This window comes from Xiphophorus couchianus, chromosome 17 (assembly GCF_001444195.1).
Source record: "Xiphophorus couchianus chromosome 17, X_couchianus-1.0, whole genome shotgun sequence".
Lineage (NCBI taxonomy): Eukaryota > Metazoa > Chordata > Actinopteri > Cyprinodontiformes > Poeciliidae > Xiphophorus > Xiphophorus couchianus.
This window is the reverse complement of record NC_040244.1, coordinates 9904631-9929827: the sequence shown is the minus strand read 5'-3', so window position 1 is coordinate 9929827 and position 25197 is coordinate 9904631. Positions and strand designations below refer to the sequence as shown.

General features: G+C 39.3%; 1 protein-coding gene across 3 annotated transcripts in view; it reads left to right on the top strand.

Moving 5' to 3' along the window:
- dock4b (dedicator of cytokinesis 4b) overlaps positions 1 to 12739 on the top strand; it is a 129703-nt gene extending 116964 nt beyond the window's left edge. For 2 of the 3 annotated variants that reach the window (XM_028043594.1, XM_028043595.1), the window contains 4 exons: positions 1711 to 1783; positions 4466 to 4582; positions 5157 to 5218; positions 10204 to 12739. In XM_028043594.1, the coding sequence (XP_027899395.1) occupies positions 1711 to 1783; positions 4466 to 4582; positions 5157 to 5218; positions 10204 to 10659 (708 nt within the window). In that variant the 3' untranslated portion in view covers positions 10660 to 12739. The remainder of the gene's footprint in view (positions 1 to 1710; positions 1784 to 4465; positions 4583 to 5156; positions 5219 to 10203) is intronic. The other variant, XM_028043596.1, reaches the window with a different exon arrangement.
- Positions 12740 to 25197: the final 12458 nt, after the last annotated feature.

Here is a 25197-nt window from a genome sequence, read left to right as displayed (position 1 = left end):
TCTACTTTCTGCCTTCCCTAAAAGGTTTACCGGCGCCTCAGTTAAGTTTTTTTTTTTTTTTGTCAAAGTGTGCAGTTGTGTGATTGGGACACAAAGACAAATTAGGAAGCAGATCTATAGTTGTCCAGCGCGGTGTTACACTCTGCCTAGAGGGAAACTCGAAGTTTGTAACAACTGCAGCACCCAATGAGGTGCACACTGTGGCAGAAAACAAGGTCACCTTTTTAATGTACAATACATCTCAATGGGCGACTTCCGCCTAAGAGACAAAAATGTCTCCTTGGCGACGGCTCGTGGTGTAAGGCCAATTTGTCGCTGAGAGGTGCAATTTTTCAAGAGCAGTAGTTACTTCTGTTTTTGCTAAAGATTACTCCAGCTTTGTTCCATTATGTGGGTGGGGGGCAAAGGAACCGTTCTGTACACCAAGCTGATAACATAAAAACAAGAGGTTATGAGAGCAACGTGATATTGTAATTGCTTTCCCGGTTGAAGGACAGTGTGTAACGGAACCACGCAATCAATCCACCGACAAAGCTCCGATAAAAAAAAAAATAACAACAAAACAAAGCAACCCTAATCTGTTTGCTTTTCAAGGCCGTTCATCGCTCGCGGTCGCGGCTTAATGTGGAGTTCACCTCTTTTTCACCCCGTTTATGTTTAATTCTACGGAGGAGATTATTGCCGATGACCTACATAATACAAAACACTTTTATTGGGTGATTAATATCGGTTATTAGAAAGACGACTTGTTTAGCTGCATTCTTGGTTTTGCAAATTTAGGGCGAACGCAAAGTCACGTTTCTCAGGCGGAGCCAAAACCAACATGTCTTGACATTTCTTTGCAGTTTTAAATTAATGATCTGTCAGATAATTAAGTCTAAAATGATATATAATGTTAATTCTTCATGATAAAATTCACTTGCCCAAAATAAAAGTTTCCAAGCGCACATTCCTATTGTGACATCACAAAAGGGTTAAGGAAACTAATCCACTATTTAAGCATGTCTATTTACATTTTTAGTGTATTTAACCCTTTTTTTTAGCAATCAAAGCTCAATGCTAACTAAACAATGCAAACTCATTAACTTTCTTCTTGTTCCTGTGTCACAAACACAAATACAGACAAAGCCAAATTACTGTTCTTTTTTTTTTTTATCACTTCTCTTATTTGTATTTTGTGAAAACGCCTCTGTTTTCATTGTCAGCGCTTCTTTCTTGGTAGGAAAAAAATACATCATTGCATAGAGTCTGCTAATTTAATCAAGCCAGTTTATTGTGTGTATGCCGGAGTCACATTGCACAGTGCAACCGCAAGCGAATCAATTTCCTGAGTCCACATGAAAATGCTGGACTCCAGAGAAGACCGTCAGACTAAATGAATGAGCTCAGAGAAGTAACCAAAATAACAACATGACCTGGAACTGGACTTCCCAAATCAAATTCTGCTTAGTCAGTTCTGTAGATCAAATTTTTGTCTCCTGGATTTGTTTGGCAGTCAATACAACCAACTTAAATCCTAAACTTCTAGCAAAATTATGAACACTGCATTTGTTACTTAGAATACTCTGCTGTTTGTGTCGTCGATGTTCTCTCCTTTACGAGAGCTTTAGTCCAATTTTTCTAAAAACATTATATCATGTAGCGCAGCTGAAATATCTTTATTCGTTGTGTGTTTTTAAGATTAATTTGTGTGATTTCCTTATTCTGCAGAGAGCTCCTGCTCACCAGATAGGCGACACCACTCTACCCAGGAGTGACCCCAACCTCTCGGCACCAGATAAAGGTACACATTCGCTATCGTTGCACATCTATTTATATTCCTGAGTTGTACTGGGAACTGTCCACTCAGCAATCAGAAACACTAAAAAAAAGAACTCACAGGGAATATCTGTTATTTTATGTCTATAGAAAAAGTGTTTTTATCACAAATTCCTTGTTTGTGTCCATCTATCCTAACCCCCAAAGAGAAATGGCTGCCATCTGCGTTGTGATGCGAAGCTGCAGAAGCAAACAGCTTCTTGGGTTTTCGTCTGTGCATGCAATACTGTCCAGAGTGTCAGCCATCTTGCTCATACATGCAGTGTGTATTTACTACACACTGTAACGAAGCATTTTTCTGGCAAAGCAGCGAATTTCTCCGTAGAAGCTTCTTTTGAAAACACAAATATAACAAAAATGCACTGATTGTTTTTTTTGTGACCTTTTCAAATAACCAATTTTTGCAAAGCCTTGACAATACATTTTCCATTCTGACTGAATTCCGTTTTTCTCAAAGAGCCGTTATTGACAGTAATATTTTTTTGTTGTACTTTTTCTAATAAACCCCCACATCAAAACACAACTGAAGATAAATCTTTAATATTAGTTTTTTGTACAGTAGTTCGGTGAATTTTGTCATGTCTATAAATTTGTTAATTTGTACAAACGTGTTTCACCAACTCTTAAATTGGCACCAAGTGTTTATATGATTTATGTTTTTAATAGGTTGAATAAGTGTAATCTGAATTTTAGACCTTAAAAATTTAAATATAAATTTTAAAAAGTTTCAGAATTGAAATGACAAGATAAAGTGCCACTCAAGTGAGACCGATGTGTGTTTATATTTCTAGTGAAAAATTGATTTTAATAACATTATTAGTAGCTTAATACAGCCTGGTTCATTTGACTGTTTCTACTATCTGGATAATTCTTTGATTCATCCCTGAAAATAACATGGTATTCCATAACAACTAACAGATTTGGCAATATGTATCTAAAAATCATCCGGTTCCACTCTCAAAGCACTCCTGCAGTCAGTGCATACCTACTACTGTATATATAGCTCAGATAGGAGATGGCATCAGTTTAAAATATGCAGTAAACCTATATTATGTGTTTTGCAATTACCTTCTGTGAAATAAAATATTGCGATACAAGACGCACACCATGCAATAATGTCACATAAATTTAAAGAGTCTTTTTTTTATTATTATTCTTAACCCTCGGCAGCCTGATGCAACTTGTCTGCCTTTAACTTTTAAGCCAGAGACGATGCAGACATTAGCATTTTTGAAGTGGGTTCAAAACAAATGCTGAACATAAAAAGAAAGACTGGTTCCATTTGATGCTTTTATGCATTTTTTTCCCCATCAGACCCTAAAGTATTTTTCTTTAAAGCATGAAAAGAACAGTTTGTTTTTTTTTTTTTTTAGCCTTTACTGTTCAAACTTGTTTTCTCAGAGCTTCACAAAGGCTTAGAGTGCTATGAGATCATCCTCTACCAGCTCTGAGCCAGTCTAATGGTCTTAAAGACAATTATTCACATCTCGGCCAAAATTCTTCCAATTTTCTTCAAAAACTTTCCCCGCCTCCATATTTTCTTTTGGACTTAAATTGAAGATGCAACAGAACAACCAACAACAGCAACGACTCCACACTTCTTTCCTCAGCGTAGGAATAATTACAGATGGTGTCAGATTACTCACCTATTAATAAACAGCGAGGAGCGTGGATGTGATAGCTTCCTTGTGACTCGCACGAAAACACAAAACTCTTCCATGCGAGTGGAGTGTGATCTGTAACTAACACAGCAGGAGAAGGGCGCTGTATCACAATATGGTGATGCGGGCCGTCTGCACTGATCACAATGATAAAAAGAAGAAAAAAAAAGGGTGGAAGGATTTACACAGAACCTGTTACTGAGGAAGTGTAACTTTTTTTTTACCTTCTAATTATATCTTTGGATCGCGTTGTTAGAGTTTAACACCCACTCTAAGACATAGCATACAAGGAACAACTGCACCGATTTCCTGATTGCAATTTATTCTCACAGAATCATCTGCATCTAAAGTTGTGACCCAGTGTCAGCTAATGTAATTAATCAAAATTTCAAAAAGATATGCCTCATTATATTCCGTTCTGTGCAGAAAATATCCAAATGTGCGCATGAAGGAAGGCCTGTGGGAATCAGAGATAAATCTATTAAATGTAAAAAAGGAAGCCAAATAATTAACTGCACAAATATCTTCGGAAAAAAATATAGTTTTGATCCACTTTGATTGATAGTGAGCAAACAACCCAATGTCCTTTGTGTGCCGGTGTGTGTGTGTGTTGTTTTTTTTTGCGGAATATGACGTTGCATCATTTCTACTCACCTACTGTTACTTCAAAGAAAAGACAGAAATATGTCTTGTACAATAAGCCAAGCTGTTGAAACGGTTTATGTTGAATCTGTCACATCGAGGTTGAGCCGTTTGCCACACACTAGCTGACATACATGACCTCCATAACTATGAGCCCATTTAAAGCCTTTCCATTGGATCAAAATTCAAGACTGATGCATTTACAACGACTCCAGCCTCATTCATCAGCATGTTATTACCCATAGAAAATGTCAGTGTTTCTACTTTATGTTGTGTTTTTGCATGCAAACTCCATCATGTAATTTTTATTTTATTTTTGTGTGGTGTATCTGTGTGCTGTAAAGTGAGACCCACTCCCAGTAGCTGGAGCCTAGACAGTGTCAAAGAGCGGGCGCCGTCCTTCTCTGACAATGTCTCCAAACCCATATGCCCTCCCATCCCTCCCAGGCCACAGCATCCAGGTAAAATGGCCGACCCTCTGCTGAAGAATGACGCTAATTTTTCCCAATCTGGCTTTTGACACCTGCTGCTCTCGAACGGCTCTTCTTTTTTCCAGTTTCCCACCTGACTCCTCCTCCTCCTCCTTCTGCTATATGGCAGCCGCTCTTTCTATACTGACCGGCATCATTGCGTTTCAATGCAATTTAATTCTTCTTCTGCTGTCAGCTCGAAGTGTTATTTCATTTTAGATTTTTTTATTATTATTATTATTACTTACAGATGAAACAGATTTAGCTTGAGTGTTTTCGGGTTAACCCAGCAGCGTTATCAGCAGATGGAGTCGCTTCCTCCTTCTCCAGAGTGCCAGAGCAGCTGTTGGGTGTAGAGGCAGCTTAAGGCAGTCTGGAGGACCTGCAGAACAACAGTGTTTATTTGATTTCGCTGATTCTTTCAGCTCTAGGCTCTCTTTGCTTCGTGTGTCCTTGTTTGCATGACTTCATGCTGTGTCATCCCGCTGTGTGAAAGAAAACGCTTCTCCCCTAATTCTATTCCTCTCTCTCTCCGTTTTTTTTTTTTTTTTTTTTTTGTCTGCAGTTTCCTCCATTAAAAACGCCAGGTCGCAGTCGCCGGGTCCCATGTCCAGATCGCCGCAGAAGGTCGGTCCCGCTTCTGTTCGCTCTTCTGGAAACGGTCATTATCCCGCTCTGTGTCGAACGTGAGGCAGAGACGGGTTGTATTAACTGCTCACTGGAGCTGTGACCAGCTCCACTGCTGCTGATTTAGGACTTAATGTGTCAGCCGTCCCAAAGAGGTCCCGAAACGGGATTGGCTGGAGGGTATTAGCTAAATATGTTCAAGGTTCTGCAGGGTCACCTGTTTAATAAAAAATCTGAAAACGTACATGGGTTTATTAGACTTCCCTGCTGATATTTTTTTTAATATATATAATTTGCAACACATTCAAAAAAAAAATTCATGCAACTTGTTCCAATGGGATTTTTAGTGAGAGGGATTTTTTTTTGACTTGTCGTTCTGTCAGATTCGATCTCATGCATTTTCACAACCTGTTACTGCTTTTTGTTTTGACTAGACCGGGGTCGGCAACCCGCGGCTCTTTAGCGCTGCCCTAGTGGCTCTCTGGAGCTTTTTCAAAAAAATCTTTGAAATTTGAAAAAGATGGGGGTGGGATATATATATTTTTTGTTTTAATATGGTTTCTGTAGGAGAACAAACATGACATAATCATTCTTAACATTTTCCAATGCTGTAAAAATGTGTAGAATAAATATTAAATTTCAACATTTCTGTCAACAAAGATTTGTGTCACAGCCTGTGACACGTTTCTTTCAGCTGGGCGGGTGGCTGTTGTAAACAGACTGACAGTGTGTGGTGGGCCATGGAGAGCAAAGGGGAAAAGAGGAAAACAGTCGAGGAGAGATTCTACAATTCTTGAACCAAATCATTTGCAATCATTTCCAATGCAGAAGGATTACCTGAATGTTTGCTCTGTAGCGAGAAGTTGTCAGATAACAAAAAGAGTACCGTACTTTCCGGACTATAGAGCGCACCTTACTATAAGCATCACCTACATTTTTTTTTTTTTTAAATAACTGGACACTTACACACATAAGTTGCACTGGGCTAAAAGCCGCATGGTTCAAAGCGTGGGGACAAAGTAGCAACTAATAGTCTGAAAAAACCGGTAATGTGGAGAGACATTTCCAGGGAAGGCGCTACATTAGCTGCTGGGTCAAAATTAAAGTTACACCTTACAAGCCCGATGTTGAGAAACTGTCCAGTGATGTTCGTAAACAGAAGTCACATTAAACACAAGAACACAATCCTGCCATAGGCACATATATGTAGTAACAAAGTGGTTGTTTTTATAAATTGATTAGTGATGTTTGTCACTGTATATTTAGAATGACACTTAGCGATATTATTGTGTTTTGTTGCTCAGGTCCGAGGATGGTTGCGTGTCAAAAGAGAAGAGGATGCTGCTTTGTCTTACCATTGCACTGACTTGCTTGGCATTTGCACAGAAATAAAACTTAAACTGTATTAATTTAATTTTATATACTTTACCTTTTCAAAAGGCTGCTGGTTTATTTTATAACTGCAGGTTGCGTTTTATTGCTTTCCGTTTGTTGCCCAGATAAAGGGCACGTTATGCACGTTCCGTTTTGTTGTTTTTTCGATCACACACTTAAAGGCTAATATAAACACTTGAAGCTTGTTTTGCCTTCATTATAAACCTAATATAAGCCTTTAAATTTTTTGCAGCTCCAGACAGATTTGTTTTTTTGGTTTTTTTGGTCCAAAATGGCTCTTTCAACATGTTGGGTTGCCGACCCTGGACTAGACCGAATGCAAGTTGATTGGAACCATTTGGTCCCAACTCTGGCTTCATGATTAACGTAGGGCTGTCACGATAAACAATAAATCAATTTATCGCGTGATAAATTAAAAGAAACTCAATCCTTTTCATCTGCTTAATTTATTGTTTTCCTCTTTTCTTTCTCTTTTTACCAAAAACTGAATGATGAAAGTCTTCAGTTTGATGTTTAGGTGTCAACTGGCCCTTCTTTCAAGAGACAATTTTGTTTACAGAGACGTCATAATTAATTTTGTTAGTTGTGTTCTTTATTTATTTTGGATATTTAAACTCTTCCAGTTCTAGTTTATAAATGTTCATTGTGTTTTTAAGGTTATCGATCCTTGAGAATGTGCCATTATTACTGCTATGTGTCTTGAAAATCGTCTCAAAACAACAATATTATCGTTTATCACAATAAGTTCTGGGACAATTTATAGTCTCGCAAAATTAGTTATCATTACAGGCCTAGTTTATCGTTGTTGTCCTGGTAGAGGTTGAACCTTGACCCCGGCCGGAAGTCTTCGGCAGCCTAAATCAAGTTTTCTTGCGAGGTAATCTCTGTATTTAGCTGGATACATTCGACACCATGAGGATTCACACTTGTTAGCCACTCTTGAGTTAAAAAAGCAAAAACGTCATTTTGATCTCATCCCACATGAACACCTTCCGTGAACTGGAAACTACTTCCAACAATTTCCTTGCTACTCCAACACACACACAAAACATATAGAGTTCATGACTTGTAGCTTGTCTTTGGAGAGATTCCACCTGAGCTGTGACCAGAGTTATCATGTGTGTTTTTGGTTCTTCTCTAGCCTGCAGGTTGTGGTGGATGGTCATCTGATGAAATTGCTGTAAAATGAAGTTTGTGGTTAAATTCTAATACAGTGGGTGAAAAATTCTTGGTTATGAATACTTTTGAATAGCACTGTAAAATGAAAAAGTCTTTGCTTTTAATGCAGCGAGAAGACCTGTCAGTTAGGCGCACTAAAAGCTCCCTTTGGCATCAATCAGCCGAGGTGTTGAAACACCGTTTTAGTATCTTTGACCTTCGTTTTATTTTTTGTTTTTTTTCCAACATTTGTCTGCAAACAAACTGATTATTCTTGCTATGACTTCAGGCTCAGATTTCTCACTAATGAGCTTCTTATTAGTTAATACCAGCCAGTTGAAGCTGCAGAAGTTTGGGGAAAGGTTAAGGAAGCACTTGCGAGAGCTCCTAATGAGGGTAAAAAACAGCAGCACCGATACTGGTCTCCATCTGGCTCGACTCGTCTCAGTTTGGATTTTTTTTTTTTTTTCTTTACACAAACAGTGCTAACCTCTCCGTCTTCTCACTCGTCACATTTACTTTGTGAGTGACCGCTTGGCGCCCAGCGTTGCGGCGCCTTTTAGTCAGATTCGTGTGTGTGTTTGACGCACACACGAGTTTGTTTGTGGCTGCGCGTTGCCGAGGCGAAACGGAGGCGCCCGGAGCGAAGCCGTGCGGCTCGGCGACCGATCCTCTGCAAGACCCCAAGCAGAGCCGCATTATCCGGCGCATGAGCGCACACACATCATGGGGCTGCAGCCAGGGCCCCATTACCACACCGCAAACCCCTGGAGCAGCAGTGAACCTGCAGAAAATAGATGCAGCCTCTCTGACAGCGCTGCACTTATTCCCCCGTAAAGGAGCAGAAACAATGTTTGGTCAGAGGGTTCTCTTTGGGGTAAAAAAAAAAAAAAAGAAAAAGCGACGAGTTTAAATTACTTATGAGCGCTTTATTAAGTCTATAGATTTTTATCAAGCTTGACCCAGATGAAATAAGGTTTCTCCACTTGTGCATGTCAAATGGTTACCTTTTTTTGTGCATGCCCCTTGTAGTGTGAAGTGTACTGATCAACTCCATGGTCCACTGGATCCAATTAGGTTTTAGCAGAAACACTAGCAGCATGGCATAACTGCGTAGAAAAAAACATTTTAAAGGTTTCTCTTTTCTTTCTTTTTTTTTTTTATTATTGGCCAGCATATTGTTTTTTTTTTTGTTGTTTTTTTTTATCACTGTGCACCAGAGCCATTAAAGGAGTATAAAAGCTTGGTGCTCTTATTATTATTTTTTTCTGGATTCTGTTTGGGCAATTTATTACTGCTACCTTACAAATAATATAAAAGTTGTGCAACTGCACTAATTCATTACTTAGGGAGCATTAACAAATTCTGAGTTTATACAATTATGCGTTGAGGTTATGATATTGTTTAACCTTTAGAATTATGCACTATTAACCAAGGCAAGTTTAATTGAATTTTAAATAAATATGCTTAGAATATGAGAATGAAAGTATTTCTTTGGTTAAGTTGGGATTGTGTGGAGTAGGTATCAGCAGGTGATGTATTACCTGCAACAGCCATCAGTCAAGTCAGTCGCAGATTAGAAATTTTGACTTTGCGGAAAACTGCAGAAAAAAAAATGGTTGAGACAACATCATAAGAATTTGTGTTTGCAGTTTGTAAAAGGTGCTCTGATCAGGTGATGTTAAAATTTAACGCCAGAGATGGGTGGTGCTAACAATCTAGAATCTGGTTTCGTAAGCATCGTTCTATATCTAGGGTCAAACGTAATTGTATCTATATGACAGGATTGAATTGACTTCTATATACCGCACATGAACTGTCTCTGTTTCTAAAGTGCATTGAATTTCAGCAAAACTATCTTAGGAGAAAATGAAAGAACAGTTTGAAGCAATCATAAAAGCAGTAACAGGAATGTTCAGAGCATCAGGATTCACAAATAAGATTTCAGAAAGAAACAAAAAAGGAAAAACTCAGCCGAAACAGGAAAGAAACAAATGAGCCACACTCATGAATAAATAAACAGGAAGGTTCACCTTACAATGGAAGGTCACCCACTTTAACAACGCTCAACGCTCATCTGCGATACCTGGTGAACGAAATGGGCAACCTTCAATGGGATACGGGTTTCAGCCGATGCAGCATGTTCTGATACTGATAAATAAAAGCTGCAAAAGAAGAAAACATCACTTTTTTTCCCCTCAAAGTTCAAAAGATGACTATAATCTGTAATACAGTTTTCCAGTGAAAATGCACGCGTTTATCTTTGGAAAATAGAAGCAATAGAACCAAATGAAACATTGATCTATTTTGATATGTGTGTGGTACATTTTGGTTTGCTAATGTAGTCTGAAAATTGCTTGTGAACCAGTGCAGCGTAAGATTTGATGCATCACACAACAGTTAATATCCTGTGCGTCCTTGTCCTCCCGCAGACCGCCATGCCACCTTTCACCCCTTCCCCCACCGAGTGCCAGTCTACCAGCCTGGTCTCCAACTCGCCCGTCCTGTCCGGCAGCTACAGCAGCGGCATCTCGTCTCTGAGCCGCTGCAGCGTGTCCGAAGCTTCGGGCACCGAGCTGCCCGCCGGCGACCACCTGCCCCACCCGCTGCCGCCGCCCGCGCCGCTGCCGAACTCCATCTCCAGCGGCTCCGACGAGCCCATCCGCCGGGAGAACAAGACCCCGCCTCCCTACAGCGTGTACGAGAGGAACAACCCGCGGCGGCCCGTGCCGCTCCCGCACAGCCTCTCCATCCCGCCGCAGACGGACCCGCCGGCCCTGCCGCCCAAACCTCACCAGATCCGCACGGGCAGCATGAAGCTGGACGGGAACGCCGACCCTCGGGTGCCAAGACCGAGACCCCTGCCCAGAAAGGTGTCCCAGCTATAGGTGTATGTTTAGGCGATATAATAATAATTAAAAAAAAAAAAACACACACCCACACACACTGGCGTATTTTGCACTTTTCTACTCGGCACTCACGTTTCATGTGATTCTCAGCTCGGCATTCCTGACCCTTCCAATAAAAGAGGCAGGCTCATCGATTTAACAGGCGATCGGAAGCTGGCAAAAAAGGTAAAACTAGCGGATTAGAAGCGGTTCCCTTCCACATTTACTAGAGGCATTGACTCTGACGTAGTCATTTCCCACTGGTTTCTCCACAAACCGTGGCCAGTCGTAACATATGTTTACCCAAACGTTGTAGAATTAAGAAAAAAAAACAAACAAAATTTTGATAGAAACAATTTCAGATGTATGTATATTGGTATACATTAGTTTTTTTTGCCTTAAGTATTGGAAACAGAGTCTTTTATCTGTGAGTCTTGCACGTTTTTTAATTATTTGTAAATTTTTTCTTTTCTTTTTTTTACACAACTCAATATATTTGTACACTGTTTGGCGAAAAAAAAAAAGGTGCTAAAGACCTGGAGTATGCATTTCGGTGAAGTGTGGAAGACGAGGGTGTGTTCTCATTGTTACCACTTCTCAAGGGAGGGTGTGGAATATTTTTTAAAAAGAGCTTATGACTTTAATCAATTTCAATTTAGAGGCTGCATTTGTGCCTTGCGTTAAAATTTGTACAATAGTCGTGACTAGACGTGGGCCGGCGTGAGATTATTTTGGTACGGAGTGAAAATACAATTTTCAGGGTCTGGCCAAACTTGCAAAGCGAAAACTGACGGAACAGAAGCAAAACTTGTAGCCTGGTTCAATCAACTGCAAGGACAACATTGCTAAGCAATTGCAGCGTACTCCAAATACCTTGGTAATGATAATCGGCCCATGGCTAGTTGTGACCATATTTGGTCATTTTTGTTGGCAGGACTCGTTCTTGGCACAGTAACAGCAGTTCTGAGGCTCTTTGCGTGAAATTTTTTTTACCTGCCATTTTTGCAAACCAACAACACACTGTCCTTTCTTTAAACTCAGCGAAGTGAAGTCATGACGTCTGGACCAAATGCATGCTCTCCAGCTGTTTGCTGACATAGGTTTAATGCCGTTTATGTGAACACACCCTGTTCTCTCTGCATGACATGTACATGGTAACACATCTTTGAGTGTGGAGCGGTTTAGTAGTCGTTGTGCCAAAGGAAACTGGGGAAAAAAAGAAAAAAAAAGTCCTATAATTTTTATTTTTTACCTCAAATCTCAAAAGCGAAACCGCTCAGACATGCCTGAAAATCGCATTTTTTAACACAACTTTCCTTTGAAAGTCCAAATGAATCTCTACTTTGCCCCCGATAAGTTTTTGAATCTAGACGAGCACAAAAAAGTTTTTTTTTAGTTGTTTTTTTTTAATGAACTGTATTCGAGCAGACGTCACGTTGGAGTTGGGAGTTTTGCAATCAACAGTGACCTTAAAAAATAAATAAGAGGATTGATGGGCGGGAGGAATATCTTCAAACAAATCAAAGTCAAACATTTGTACAGTTGAGATTTGCTTTCTGTTTAATTAAAAACACTGACGTGAGTAGACTGCACGACGAGTAGTTGCTCTGTCCAGCTGTTACTGCGATGAGTAGATGTCCTGTGACAGGCACATTTCACACTGTTTAGTGAATTAGATGGAACGTCAGCATAAATATTCAGCAAATTAACTTTGGGATGTGGGTGAGGACTGGGTAGCTTTAGCATTGTTTGTATTTTAATTATTATTTTTTTTAATTAATTATATGTTGTGAATTTTTGAGATTAAATATTCACATTAATCAGTACTTGAGAACATGTAAATTATGAAGAGATCAATGTAAGTATGCCAAATATGAAATTTGTGTATTACAATTAATGTAAATACTGTGTTTTTAACAAGATGTAGCTATAACAATTTACAGCTTTGAATGTAATGTTGGAGCAACAAATTATTATAAATGTTCAAACTTTTATTGTTTTTGTGAGTGTAGAGAAGTGGAGGTCATGCACAATGACTCTAACTCATTTAAAAGTTCAATAAACTGCCCTATGGAATAAAGATGGAGTCACTGGAAGATTTCTTGTATCCCACGATTGTTACCTTTGTAGAGCAATTATGTTTATGGGAGTTCATGTTAATTTAACCAATAAAACAAATCCAGGAATGCGTTAGAAAAAGCTAAATGCACATTTGCTGCTGTGCGGGAAGGAAGCCGTGCAGTTACGCAAACAGCATTCAGAGTGAAGTTGAACATCGTTAGGAGCATAGACCATGGCCATCATTAAAAATACATGGTCAAGTTGCTGCGAAGCTTACAGAAACACTGAGGGAGGGATGACATATTTATTCTTTTTTTTTCCTCACGGAAGTCTGAAGTGAGAGACGAGCTCAGCCGCCGAGGTCTAACAAGGCAGAAACACAGAAGCCCATAGACATGAAGAGGTGGGAAAAGAAGAAGAGGAGCAGCAGGAATGTCTTAATGACAGCATGGAGGTTCAAGGTGATCGGGGCTGTGAGGAAGAAGATGAGATGAAGGCTGCCAAAGGGACCAGACAACATACAGATGCCAGGCAGTGACAGGGAAAGGAGAGTTGAAGCCAAATCACAGCATAGCTCCAGCTGAGCTGGGCCGCATGGTATGTAAATTACTGCTGCACACCTTTACAAAACAGACACGGCTTAGCTGAAACTGAAACTTGTTTTTGATTAATTGGGATCAAATTTATATTTTAATGGAACTCAAATTTTACAGGGTGAGAACCATGTCAAATTGATGTTTTCCTAGCTTTTGTTTCTGTTTTTTTGATTTCCAAAATGAATTCAGTGTATTAGAGAATAAACAAGTGGTTTGGTTGGGTCAACCAAATGCATTACGCTAAGTAACCCAAAATTGATGAAAAAGCTAAAAACTAAATGTTATTTAAGTCACCAATAGAGGAAGGAAGTGCAAGGTTGAAAGGAATGTAAATCTCTTTTCTTTTTCTGTTGTAAAAAATTAAAGAAATGTACATATGCGGACTTTAAGTTAATAGTTTTTGGTTCCTAAATCATTCACCAGTTTTTTTGTTCAAGATTTTTTTTGGCTAAGATAACACAGCACTGATGCACAAGGAACCTTCAGGTGACAAAGTGGCAGTAAGTGGCCAAACATGTCATCTATGTTCACAGCAATGCAAACCGGTCGAATTTATAAACTCTGTGAAACAGATGGGTCTTACCTTGAGGCCTGTCCAAGCTAAAATAAACTAGTTATAGGACATAATTATAGAAGTATATATGTGTTTGCCATACGGTGCCATCCCACAAATTTCCCTGCTTTCCTCTTAGGACCCCATAAACATTCCCTGATGGTCCTTTTAGTTAAATGAATATAAACTACATCCGTCTTTTTGTGCAGCCTCTTCAAATACACAAACTTCATCGGAGGTACTTTGTCAAAATATAGCTAATTCTACAGACAAGTACATGTTCACCAAGACAACCTCTGTGCGACCTCACAGAGCCGCTGGGATCTTTTCAGGGCACAGACTCCGGTCGGGAACCTGTGCTTCAGGCCCTGACTCTGAAAACCAATTTCACAAGCAAACAAAAAGAAAGCCTCAAAGCTCTTCGTTTATGAAAAAAGCTGTTTGCATAGGTTAAACAGGGTGTCTTAGTACACAGTACAACACCTGCACATCTGAATCCCCCCCCCCCCCTTCATTGTTGTGAACCATTTTTAACATTACTGAGAACCACTGTTTAGAAAGGGGGGGAAAAAAGAGAAGAATCCTCTAAGATTCAGATGTGTAATTGGTTCTGTTCGATAAACACGAGAATCAATAGCACAGGACTGATGTTAAGTCTGGCAGTTAAAAATCTCCTTTCGCCTCGCACGGTTTACAAGGCCGTAAAGGAGTTAGTGGTGTGTGCTAACAGAAGACACGTTTACACCAGGGGAGCAAGTTCCGTGTTTATCACAAAGCATCTAATTATCCCAGCACCCGTATAGCTGCTGCACCGGCTCCTGCTGTATAATCAGCGCCGCAATTGCGTGTTGATGGAGCAGTGCTGCTTGACCGGGGGACCTTGAACAATTGCAGATTTCTCTCCTGACTGTAAACACCAGTTGTAGTTGTGTGTGTTCGGCGAAGACGGAGCACACTTCACCTGTCAGCACTCATCTTAATTGCTGGCGGTCGGCTCTAATTTGACAGCAATTATTATGTCAGGAATGAGTTCCCTGCTAACCGCCGGGTCTCCCGGCAGCGCGGGGCACGTTCTGCGGAGACCTGGGGGCCCCCAAGACGCGATGCTCCCGCTATCAAGCCGGGCCGGAGAGAATAGCTGGTTTTGCCGTCGCCACGGAAAGAGGCGCTTCGGTTTAAAGTGGCAACAAGCAAACTGGCTTTTCAGGGGAGAGGGGAGAAGGAAATTCAACGGGAATCTGTTGATTGTGGACATCGACTCTCTGCTTCCTCACATGAAAAACTGGACAGTGTCTTGCAAATGTTTTCAAAAACATTTGAGCTATTATACCTTTTCTTGCATTACGCAGGGTTTCCCCCAGTGTATCATAAGCCTGGCGGGCCACTAGGCTTTACTTGGGCCCCCACCCGGCTAAGCCTTGCTTATTTATTTTAGTTTTTTGAAATGTTTGTATTTTGTTAAGACTGTATAGTCGTATTCAAGCATTAATCTTCTAACTACACATAATTATCAAATGATATTTTCAAATTTCTTGTCAACTTTAAACAGTTTTTAACACAAAAACACGATGGGCTGCTGAATGAATGACTGCCCTAGCACCCAACCACTGGGCTTAGCAAGTTTTCTGGGGGAAACCCTGTTACGACTACAAGCTCTGTGTTATAGCCCAACACAAAATAGAGCATAACAGTGAAGTGGAAAAGTATTAGTGGTTTTCAGTACAAAAAAAAGAGGGGAAAAAAAACTTACATCACCTAATGGATAGTCGACTGGTGTGTAATTTTTTATTTTTTTTTTATAAGTACAATACCTGGTTCAAAACACCATTACTGAAAAATCTTTCCTGCTTTTCTTAAACTAACCAGAGCTTTAACAAGAGAAACAGAATATAGGCTAACTGCAATTGGAGACAAAGTCTGTTTAACGTGGCGACTATTAGTTTTGAACTCCACAAGTCTATTTTTTTATGGTTGAGTGGCAAGAAGAAAGTAATTGCTGAAGGAAAAAAAACAACACGGTATTGAGAGGATTTTATAACTGCTCCGGCCCTTTCATTCTGCTGCTTTTCTTCCCAGTTATCAAGCAAACAGACTTAAGCAGAAAAACACATCAGCATTGATCTCATGGTGTGATTGGGAGTATCATAGAAATTGCAAAGATCTTTTTTTTTTCTCAGTGGCCTTGTGTCAAATCATGCTTGGAAATCCTGCCTCTCAGTCTTGTGTTTGGGGTCTCCTGATAAACAGCAAACATGTAAGAGAAAAAAACAACTTTCAACGGAAACTAAAGGAAATATTTTACATCTGAAATACAGCGTGTGCAAAAAAAAAAAAAACCCTCAACAATGTACATCAACCTGAACCCCACGTTTTGCCGTCATCCTGTGTTTACATGCATTTTCTAGGCAGAGAAACGTTCTCAGGGTTTGAACGTCTCACGATGCTCTGCTGCCGAGACCCCCGGTAGCTGTGCAGGGGCCTCTGTAAATCCACAGCTTAGGTGTGAGAATCTGCTGACAGGACACCGATTGCAAGCAGTAAATCTGGGTTTTATGAAAGTCTTGGCAGCAAGAGTATCTTTGTCGAAAGGAACCATGCGAAATCTAAATTTTCAGTTTGTCACAAGGCCATGTAGGGGACACAGAAAACATGGAGAAACTTTTTGACTCGCATGCAAAATGCAAATTGTGGAGAAATGGCACAACACCCTGTCTCCATGGTGACACCATGGTGGTGGCAGATTCGTGGTGTGGGATTCATGCTTTTCTTTAGCGGGAATAGGAAAGCTGGTCAGTTAGTGAGGAGGTGAGTGGAGATAAATTCAGATTAAGAAAATCTGTACAGAGACTGGTGAAGCACTTCAACTTCCAGGTCTCTAATGGAATGGTTGGGACCAAACCATACTTGTGTATAAAGTCCATAACTACGTCTAATTTAGAATTAGATGTTTTGTTTAGTTTTGATGTTTGCAGATATCTGTAATTGAATGCATGTGATTGGGAGCTGCTTTCCAAAGAACAATGGGCTAGAAATTCCATGTTTACTTAAAAAGCTGCTGTAGACATAGACTTCCAGCTATAACTACAGTGAAAAATGGTCCTACTATGTATTTTCTCAGTGCCACTGACTGTTTAATTCATGTCACACTTGTCAATTTCCTTCCAATCTCTAATTATGTTCTACTTTGTGTTGGTCGGCCACATAAATTACCATTAAAACACTTTGAATTCATTGTAACCTGACAATGTGTGAACCCGTCTGTGGTACTGTATTGTGAATACTTTGTAAATAACACGAGTTCTCCCTACAATCGTGAAGCTGCTCAGCATAGTTCTTTTCTTTTTTCCTAAATGGATGCAACCTTCATTAGCCAGCATGTGGTGTTTTGCAGCTGTTTATTATTGCGAGTATTAACCGTTTTCCGCTTAAAGCGTTCATGGGTGATGATGTATAATTATCAAGGGAAAGGTAGTGCACGGTATCAATTTAAAGTCACCTGCAGCATATTTAGGAGAACACACAGCCGCGGAGAAACTCAAGGTGTTTGTCTCACTCTGCAAATCTCTCCAGGGAGAGGCGAAGCCGGAGTCGCTCTGCAGGGAGCAAAGAGCCTCCATCTCCGAGGCAACACTGAAGGGGAGTTTCAAAGAGGAGCTCACAAGAATAGATGGCGTGTTTTATCTCTGCGCTCCACTCCTACATCGGCTTTGTTGTGTTTGCCGGGTTGTAGGGAAGGGGAGCGGGGGACGATTTTCACCTGGAAGCTTCAAGAATTTCAGAATGTTTTTAATGGTAAAAGATGAGTGAAGTTTAACTTTTTTTTTTTTTTTGATTCGCACCCTCCTCATAGAGAGACTGTTGCCTCAGCTGAATGGGAAGTTCACTACTGGTTTCGAACGCTTTGAATACTAAAGCGTGCAAGACAAAGAGAGATCAGAGAGTGGGAAAGAATACTGTAAATACTCCTGCATATTTATGCAAAGTTTTTTTTCTTCTAGCCTCTCACAGACTGTGCGATGCCAAGTTCACCCTCTGAGAAGCCTCTTCTGAAATTGACTGTATGAAACATTTACAGTTGCACATTTTGTGGCTGAGACAAGTCAACAAAAACAGTTTGCTCTGTGGTTTTTTTCAGTTGTTGTAAAAGATGAGCGGGTCATGAGTAGTCAGTATCTTATTCGTAGTAGACTGTGCAGTGCATTTTGGAGAAACTGGAAAAACTAGAGTCAAGTCAACTTCTGGTGTGCCGAACTTGTTTCAAAGCAGATTTCTGGCATAAAAAAAAAAAACCCTGAAAAATATCCACAAAAATATTTAGTTTGGATTTTTTTTTTCCATCCATTTTATTTCCACATTGAGCTGCATAGTAACACATTTTTTATTGTAAAAACAAAAAACAAACACAAATTTTGACGCCAAGGGACGGTAGTGTACAGTTTCGATGGAACTGTGAAACGCACTCGTAGTTGATGGAATCATGAATTCTTCTCTCAAACAGAAAATCAGTCAAGGTATCTCTGATCTAAGTATGTCTTTGATGATGAGCAAAAACTGCAGAAATCTGTAAGGGCACAAATACTTTTCCATAGTACTAATTGATAAAACTATAATTAAAGTGGTCATATCCCTGACGAGAGTAAAGACACTATTTTGAAAATAACCCACACATGTTCTCATCGCTCTCATCTTCTTCACCGCTGATTCATCCTCCAAAGGTCAGCGAAAGGCGGTCCTGTTTACAGAGTTTTGTGCCTGCCAAAGGTTTTCCATCCGCCTCTCCACCTCAGCTTTTGTGATTCAGCACTCTACCCAACAGGACCCGAGGGCAGCTGTATCAGGCCAGCCGTGTTAAAAGCTACTCTTCAGGCCTTATCTAACCTCTTGCTGTCACTAGTTCTCATTCTCCGCAAGGGTGTGTATTAAATTAAATGTTAGGCTCTCGCCTTCTCCCGTCTCTCGAGTGATCACCTTAGTTCTGCCTGGCTGGTTCGGCAGAGTAGAACCCCCTCTCCGGCTTCTCCTACACACATGAATAAACATGAGGTCAGGCGAGATTTCGAAGTGCTGTCCCCCATGAAGGGGCTCTGTTTGAGTTGAGAACCAGCTTGAAGTCTTGAATTATAGCAGAAAAGCTGCTTGGAAACGATTGTCTTTGCACCAAACTGTTTCGGTCCATTTCAAGGTGTGATGGAAATGACCACTTGATGTTAAAACAGGTCCTCTGACAGACTGGTGGACTTGGTGTCTCGTCTGATGGCCGCTGAAAACAGGCATGATAGTTATCCTGTCGAGATTTTCCCTCTTGAGCTGTGGCTTTCTACAGCATTTTTCTGTGGTGTTTGGAAGATGGGCAGTTTTACATACATTTGAACATATCGGAGCTCACGGACTTATAAAAGTATGTAAATCACTTAAACATTTTTACGTTTTGTCACATTACAAGAACAAATTCTCTCTGGGAATTAAACAAAATACAGCAGAGTAACACAAAGCACAGGAATATTAGAAAATGAACAAGTTTGTTATGTAGACTTCCTAAATGAATTTTTTTTTATAATACCTTAGAAGTTTCAAAAACCCCTTAAATACTATATCATAAAGTAACAGCAGAAATATTTACTTCCTTCCTCAGAAGTAAAGTACAATAAAAGTACTTGGATCATGTTTATTGTTTTAACGTTTCGTGTAAAACCATAAACCATGATATATATATATATTTTTTAAGTTCATGATTCTCCTCCCAATCTTAGATCAACACAAGCTGATGCTGGATTTGACCCAAACCAACTCTCAAGAAATCCACTCAAAAGTTGTATCTATATTTATCAGAGTTGATCTGATTTTTTAAAACTCATCTGAGCCCAAGAGCCCATCTTAATAGCTTCATGCTTCTACGGCTTGTGTTGCATCAGCAGGAACGAAGGTGTGGGTGTCACTGATAGATTACAGGCACCTCATTATTAACAGGTCAGCATGTTTGCTTCTCCGCACTAATTTGCGATGCTCTTGGAAGACTGTTTGGTCACGATCAACGTAAGCTGCACCTGTATTTGTAGATCAGTTCAGAAGGTGACACCCCATAGGTGCTATTAATTATTTGGGAGTAGACAATAGAGTGCTCCTGCCTGCCGAAGTTAATTAATCTTACTAAACCATAAAAGCAAACCATTTCTTTTTTTTAACCCATGCAAACTACTTTAGGGAGCTAAAGAAATTTAATGATTATGACCTAAACACTGATGTGCTCAATGCATTCCGTCGTCAGCAAAGCTGCTGTTTTTAGATATTAGTCGATACGTTTTATGCCAAAACACGACTGTTTGCCTGTTTTGATGTTTATCAAATGTGTTGCTGTAGGTTTTTTTGTGAAATGGCTTCACACTTTAGTCTCATTTGTCCAAAGGACATGCCTCGAATGGTTTTGGGTTCCTGAATAATTGTTGTTGTTGACTAACTAACTGCATGATGCCCAGGATGTGCGTCTGCAAAACAAGCATGACGGTTCTCAAAAGGTGCATGTACAAAAACGCTTTCCGTCTTGACAAATATGCGCCGTTAATGCCAAATCAGGGTAAAATTATGAATTTGACGTTTTGGGGAGAAACTAACATTGGCTCTTCGTAGAGATAATGTGGGCGCCGTGGTTAGCTTAGTTTGAATTTTTCTTCACCATGGGAAACACCAGGGTTTTTGTTGCAATATGAAATCTGCATTTTTTAATATACATATTTTAGTGTATTTATTTAGTCCTTTGCAAATGGGGGGGAAATATCTCAGATGTCACTAAAAAGTACATTTAATACAATGTACATGCTTTGGTGATGATACTGTAGTGTTGGATAACCAAAAGTAACAAAAGCATAAATAAAAGCTTTTAAGACGACATGTTTTAGTTAAGGCCAAAATGAGCTGTACGTTTTAAAAAATTACAAATGTACAGCTCACAACATATCACAGACTTTTACAAACAGATCGGGTACCAAAATAAATAACATTATGAGATTTTATTGCCAATTTATACTGATTGCATTTCTATTTGAGTGAAGTTCTGGTTATTTTCACTGCTTTTGGGTACAGTTGCTTACTAACTTCTATCAGCTGTGGCTTCTATCACACCTCCCTGCTGTTTTGATTCAACATCAGTGTGTTGCTTGACTTATATACAGTTTGTAAAGACTTAGTATCATTATGAATACGATTGTACCATTGTGTCTTTTAATTCATGTAAAAATAGAGAAGCTGGAGGCTGCCAACCGATGCTGAGGGAGGCGCCATGATTGAGGTCTGCAGGTCAAAACGTGTGCTTGTTTTTCCAACAGGTCGTTATGTGGAATCCTGGCAACAAAGCATGTCCTAAACTACAATATTTTTTCATATTTAATTCTGGCCTTAGTTCTCTGCACAAAAAGGCTGCCGCTTCATTAAGTACAACAAACTATTTATAATTCCGAAGACGTTTTCAGTCTCCACTTTCTCAGTCGCTCACGTCTTTGTGAAGGAATTTTGGCCCACGCTTCCTCCCGGTTGTTTCTATCCATGTAGGTTTACACATATCCATTTTTTGCTCAGCTCAGTTAGAATCCCATCACAGCAGTTCACTGAAGTTAGGAACTGTACTTTGTTTAGGCCTTTGCAAGAGTTTATTGGACCATAGTGAATTACAGGAACGGATGATTGGATGATCGGTTAAAAGAGAAATGTTGATAAGTCTTAAATCCTCTGGAAGCAAACGGTGTACCGACTTTCCACTCACAGTTGTTTCATATTGGAATCTGTTTTTATTTAATGACAGAGCTAAGTTTGTTGTGCGCTTTTGTTCACTTTTTTCACTCATTTTAAAACTAAGTACAAATCAAAACGTTTTCTCTTGTTTTTGGTTTTTCTTTTAACACAACCCCACCATGCACATTCTTAAATGACCAAACTCCTCAAATTTCTTGTGGCACTTGTAGCTTTTATTTGCAGCAATCAGAAAGGAAATTATTAGAGGGAGAAGGGGGAAAGCATAGAGTGAAGTTCCCAGGGCTTGGACTTGAAACCTGGGCGGCTGTGTGAAGGACTGATAAGGGGCTCCCGCTCTACCAGAAGTTTAAGATTTGGAGGAGCAAACGCAGAGGTCTTCCAGAGAAAACAGCGAAGGAAAATGAACTAGATAACAGGTCGTATACGTTAACAGCAGGTCACATGACCAGGACACCCTGGGAGCTCCTGTTGCCCACTGACGTGTAGCGAGGCACTGACTCATCTCAGGTCGGATGTACAAACGTATAAAACCCAAACGAAAAACTTAAACTTTGGCCCTAACTAAAACATGTTGGCTTGAAAAGTTTGATTTAGGCTTTTATTAATTCCACTCTGTTCAACAGGACAATAGCAATAAACCTGGATCAATATGTATCTGACAAACAGACCACAGTTTGTTAGCCGTAGAGGCTGGGTGGTCAGCGGCACAGGAACACCACAGGGTGCTGTACTCTCACCTTTCCTTTTCCCACCATCACCTCAGCCTTCCAGTACAAGTCAGATCCTATTTGTAGTAAAACTCAGATGGCTCTTCACTAATCAGTTGTAATAGGACTCCTTTGTGGCATAATGTAAGCGGAACAAAAATAAAGGGAATATTTGTACATTTCTGGAGAATTGGATATATAATATTCGATTTTCCTTCGAGATATACAGTATACTGTATGTATATATTTTAATTTAGTTGAATTTAGGTAATTTTAAGACAAAATGAAAACATCCTTTTGCTCTTCCTTTTTTTCCATTTCCTTTGTAATTTGGCTTTGTTTTTCCTGATTGTTTGATGTATGCACACAGTGGAAAAAAACAAAAACTGAATTTTATGCTTTTTAAATTTTTTATGTTTTTGCTTTTTCTTTTACTTTTTGAAGTGTGAAGAGAACATTTTAAGACAACGCAATGAAAACAACTACAATTGTTTCGTTGTTTTTGGGAGGGAAACACTGAATGATGTTGACATTTACAATAAGATTATCATCCATACAATAATTAAACAAGCTGGATTTTTGTTTTTAGGCTGAAAATAAGCATACTTACCATTTAAACAAAATGCAAAGAACAGCACACTATTATTACATGTTTTATTTTTGAACAAACTATTTACATGGGTTTAAAGAAGCCGAACTGAGATTATATGGCTATTCTAATGGCCGTCTTTGTTCTGCCAGCCGAGTTTCTCGACTTTCCTCTTGACAGTCGCTGTAATCTCCAGGGCCTCCAACTCATAGTTCTCTGACTGAAGTCTTAGGGCTTTCTCTTTGTCTAGCAAGAGAATGACTGTGGGGACAAACGTGACTTATGGAGTTCATGATCGAGTTAATCAGGCTGAAATTTATTGCCAGTGGTTGTAATATACAAAAAATAGGGCTTCGTTCAATCAGTATGAATACTTAAGCAAGCCACTGTAGTTACTGGTAACTGTAGATGAGTCTGTACTAAGACTCAACTGGACTAAAACTAATATGACTATTAGCACTGGGTTTCTATGGTCAATTTGTCCCATAACCCATACATTTGACAATTTCACTTTGAAAAAAGTCACTGATTCACATTTTCTTATGCCTTGCCATTTATTACATAGCCATGTTGTTGAACCATGGTGTACCAGTTTATTTTTTGTTGTAGCGTACTCTTAAAGGGATAAAGTTACTAAAATCTCACCTACAGTTTGATTCGATTGTATTTAACCTGAAAACTTAGTTTTGGCCTAATAAGGCCAAAACCTTATTAGATTCAAAAGGTTTTGGCCTTTTTGAGTCTAATAAAATATGACAGATCAAGGTTCCTTGATCAATCTGATGACGCTGAGATACCTCCTGCTCATACATTGGAGACATAAACCACATTTTCTTACAGATTGCTACATGTATACATTTAAAAATTGCTTTAAGTCACGGACTGTCAAAGCAGGCATGAATTATTTCACGATCAATACGAAACGAGCAGTAGATGCTCCCGTTTCATACCTGGAAGGTGTGAAATGGGGTATGCATGAAATGACTAGTGCTCATTGTTAGATTCTGGTAATTCTAAGTGCATAAGAGAGGAATATCAAACATCTCAGCTGTCTCCTCATTGTGTGAATCCTAACCCTATTTAAAAACTGTTGGGCAATTGATCTGTTCGAAGATAAAAAAAGATGGAGCAAAGTGTTTTTATTCACGCTCTATAAGAATTGATTGATAACTAACAAATACTATACAGAAGTTATTTGCATCAGCTGAAAATCAGTCCTTTGTATTATTTGTAATACAGTGCTTGAGCCTCCTTTGATTCTTTCATCAATACTGTTCCATTAGATCACTTTACAGACTGAAATGCGACTACTTAATGCACCTACAGTTGGGCCGAACAAAATGGTGCTTCTGTTGCGATCCATAGGTTTTTGTGTTTTTAGTTTCTAGATCTTTCCATACAAGTTAACAACAAATTCCTCGTTGGCTTATTTGTTGGATCCGGTGACCTCAAGGTCGCTCGGCAGAAATGTTTTGCCTGGTCAGGTCAACCTTGGTAAAGCCAGTTTGAACTCCCTGCTTCACTGGTTTGACCTCCGACTCACCCACCTGAACTGTGTTTCATTAGGTCAGCCTACGGGAAGTAGTTTCCACTTTTTCTTACTGAGGAAAATGTTCCTGTTGGAACAATAACATATCAATTTCAAACTTGTTTTTTGCATTTCGATTATTTTTGGGTTTTCATTGCTTTAATGTCTTTGCATATGAATTCTTCTTATAATTTTGCTCTTTGTGAAGTTGGATAAGCCTCCTATTTCAGTTCTAGTTCCGTTTTTTTGGATTACAGATTTTTTTGTGTCAAAACGTTTTGTTTTTTTTCTGCATCGAAATCTGTCAATACTGACATTTTTCAATCCAGTTAGCTTTTACCTAATATTTAGTGTGGGTTTTGGTCACTGTAAACATTTTGAATAAAAAAAACACATGCATTCTCAGCAATAGCTTTTGGCCACCTCTTCATTTGTATTTAAATTTTTAAAATTGATAATGAAGGATCCTATCATGCCAATGTTGACATTAAGCTTTGGAGGTACAGATTGTTTTACTGTGAATAGATGTTTACACAATTGACTTTTACAACATAACGTAACTATTTTTTTACATCTTTTACTTGCTGAGCTTACATCTGTTGGTTTCTTTTGGAAGTGCCATATTTGCAAAATCCAGCAGGAGAATAACTATTCATTGGTTGAGCCCATCTTTCTATGTATGTTTAAAATGTGGGGGAAAAAATAAATAAAAAATAACTGATGTTGGTGCATGAAGGTGACAGTTTTTTAACAACCTTTGT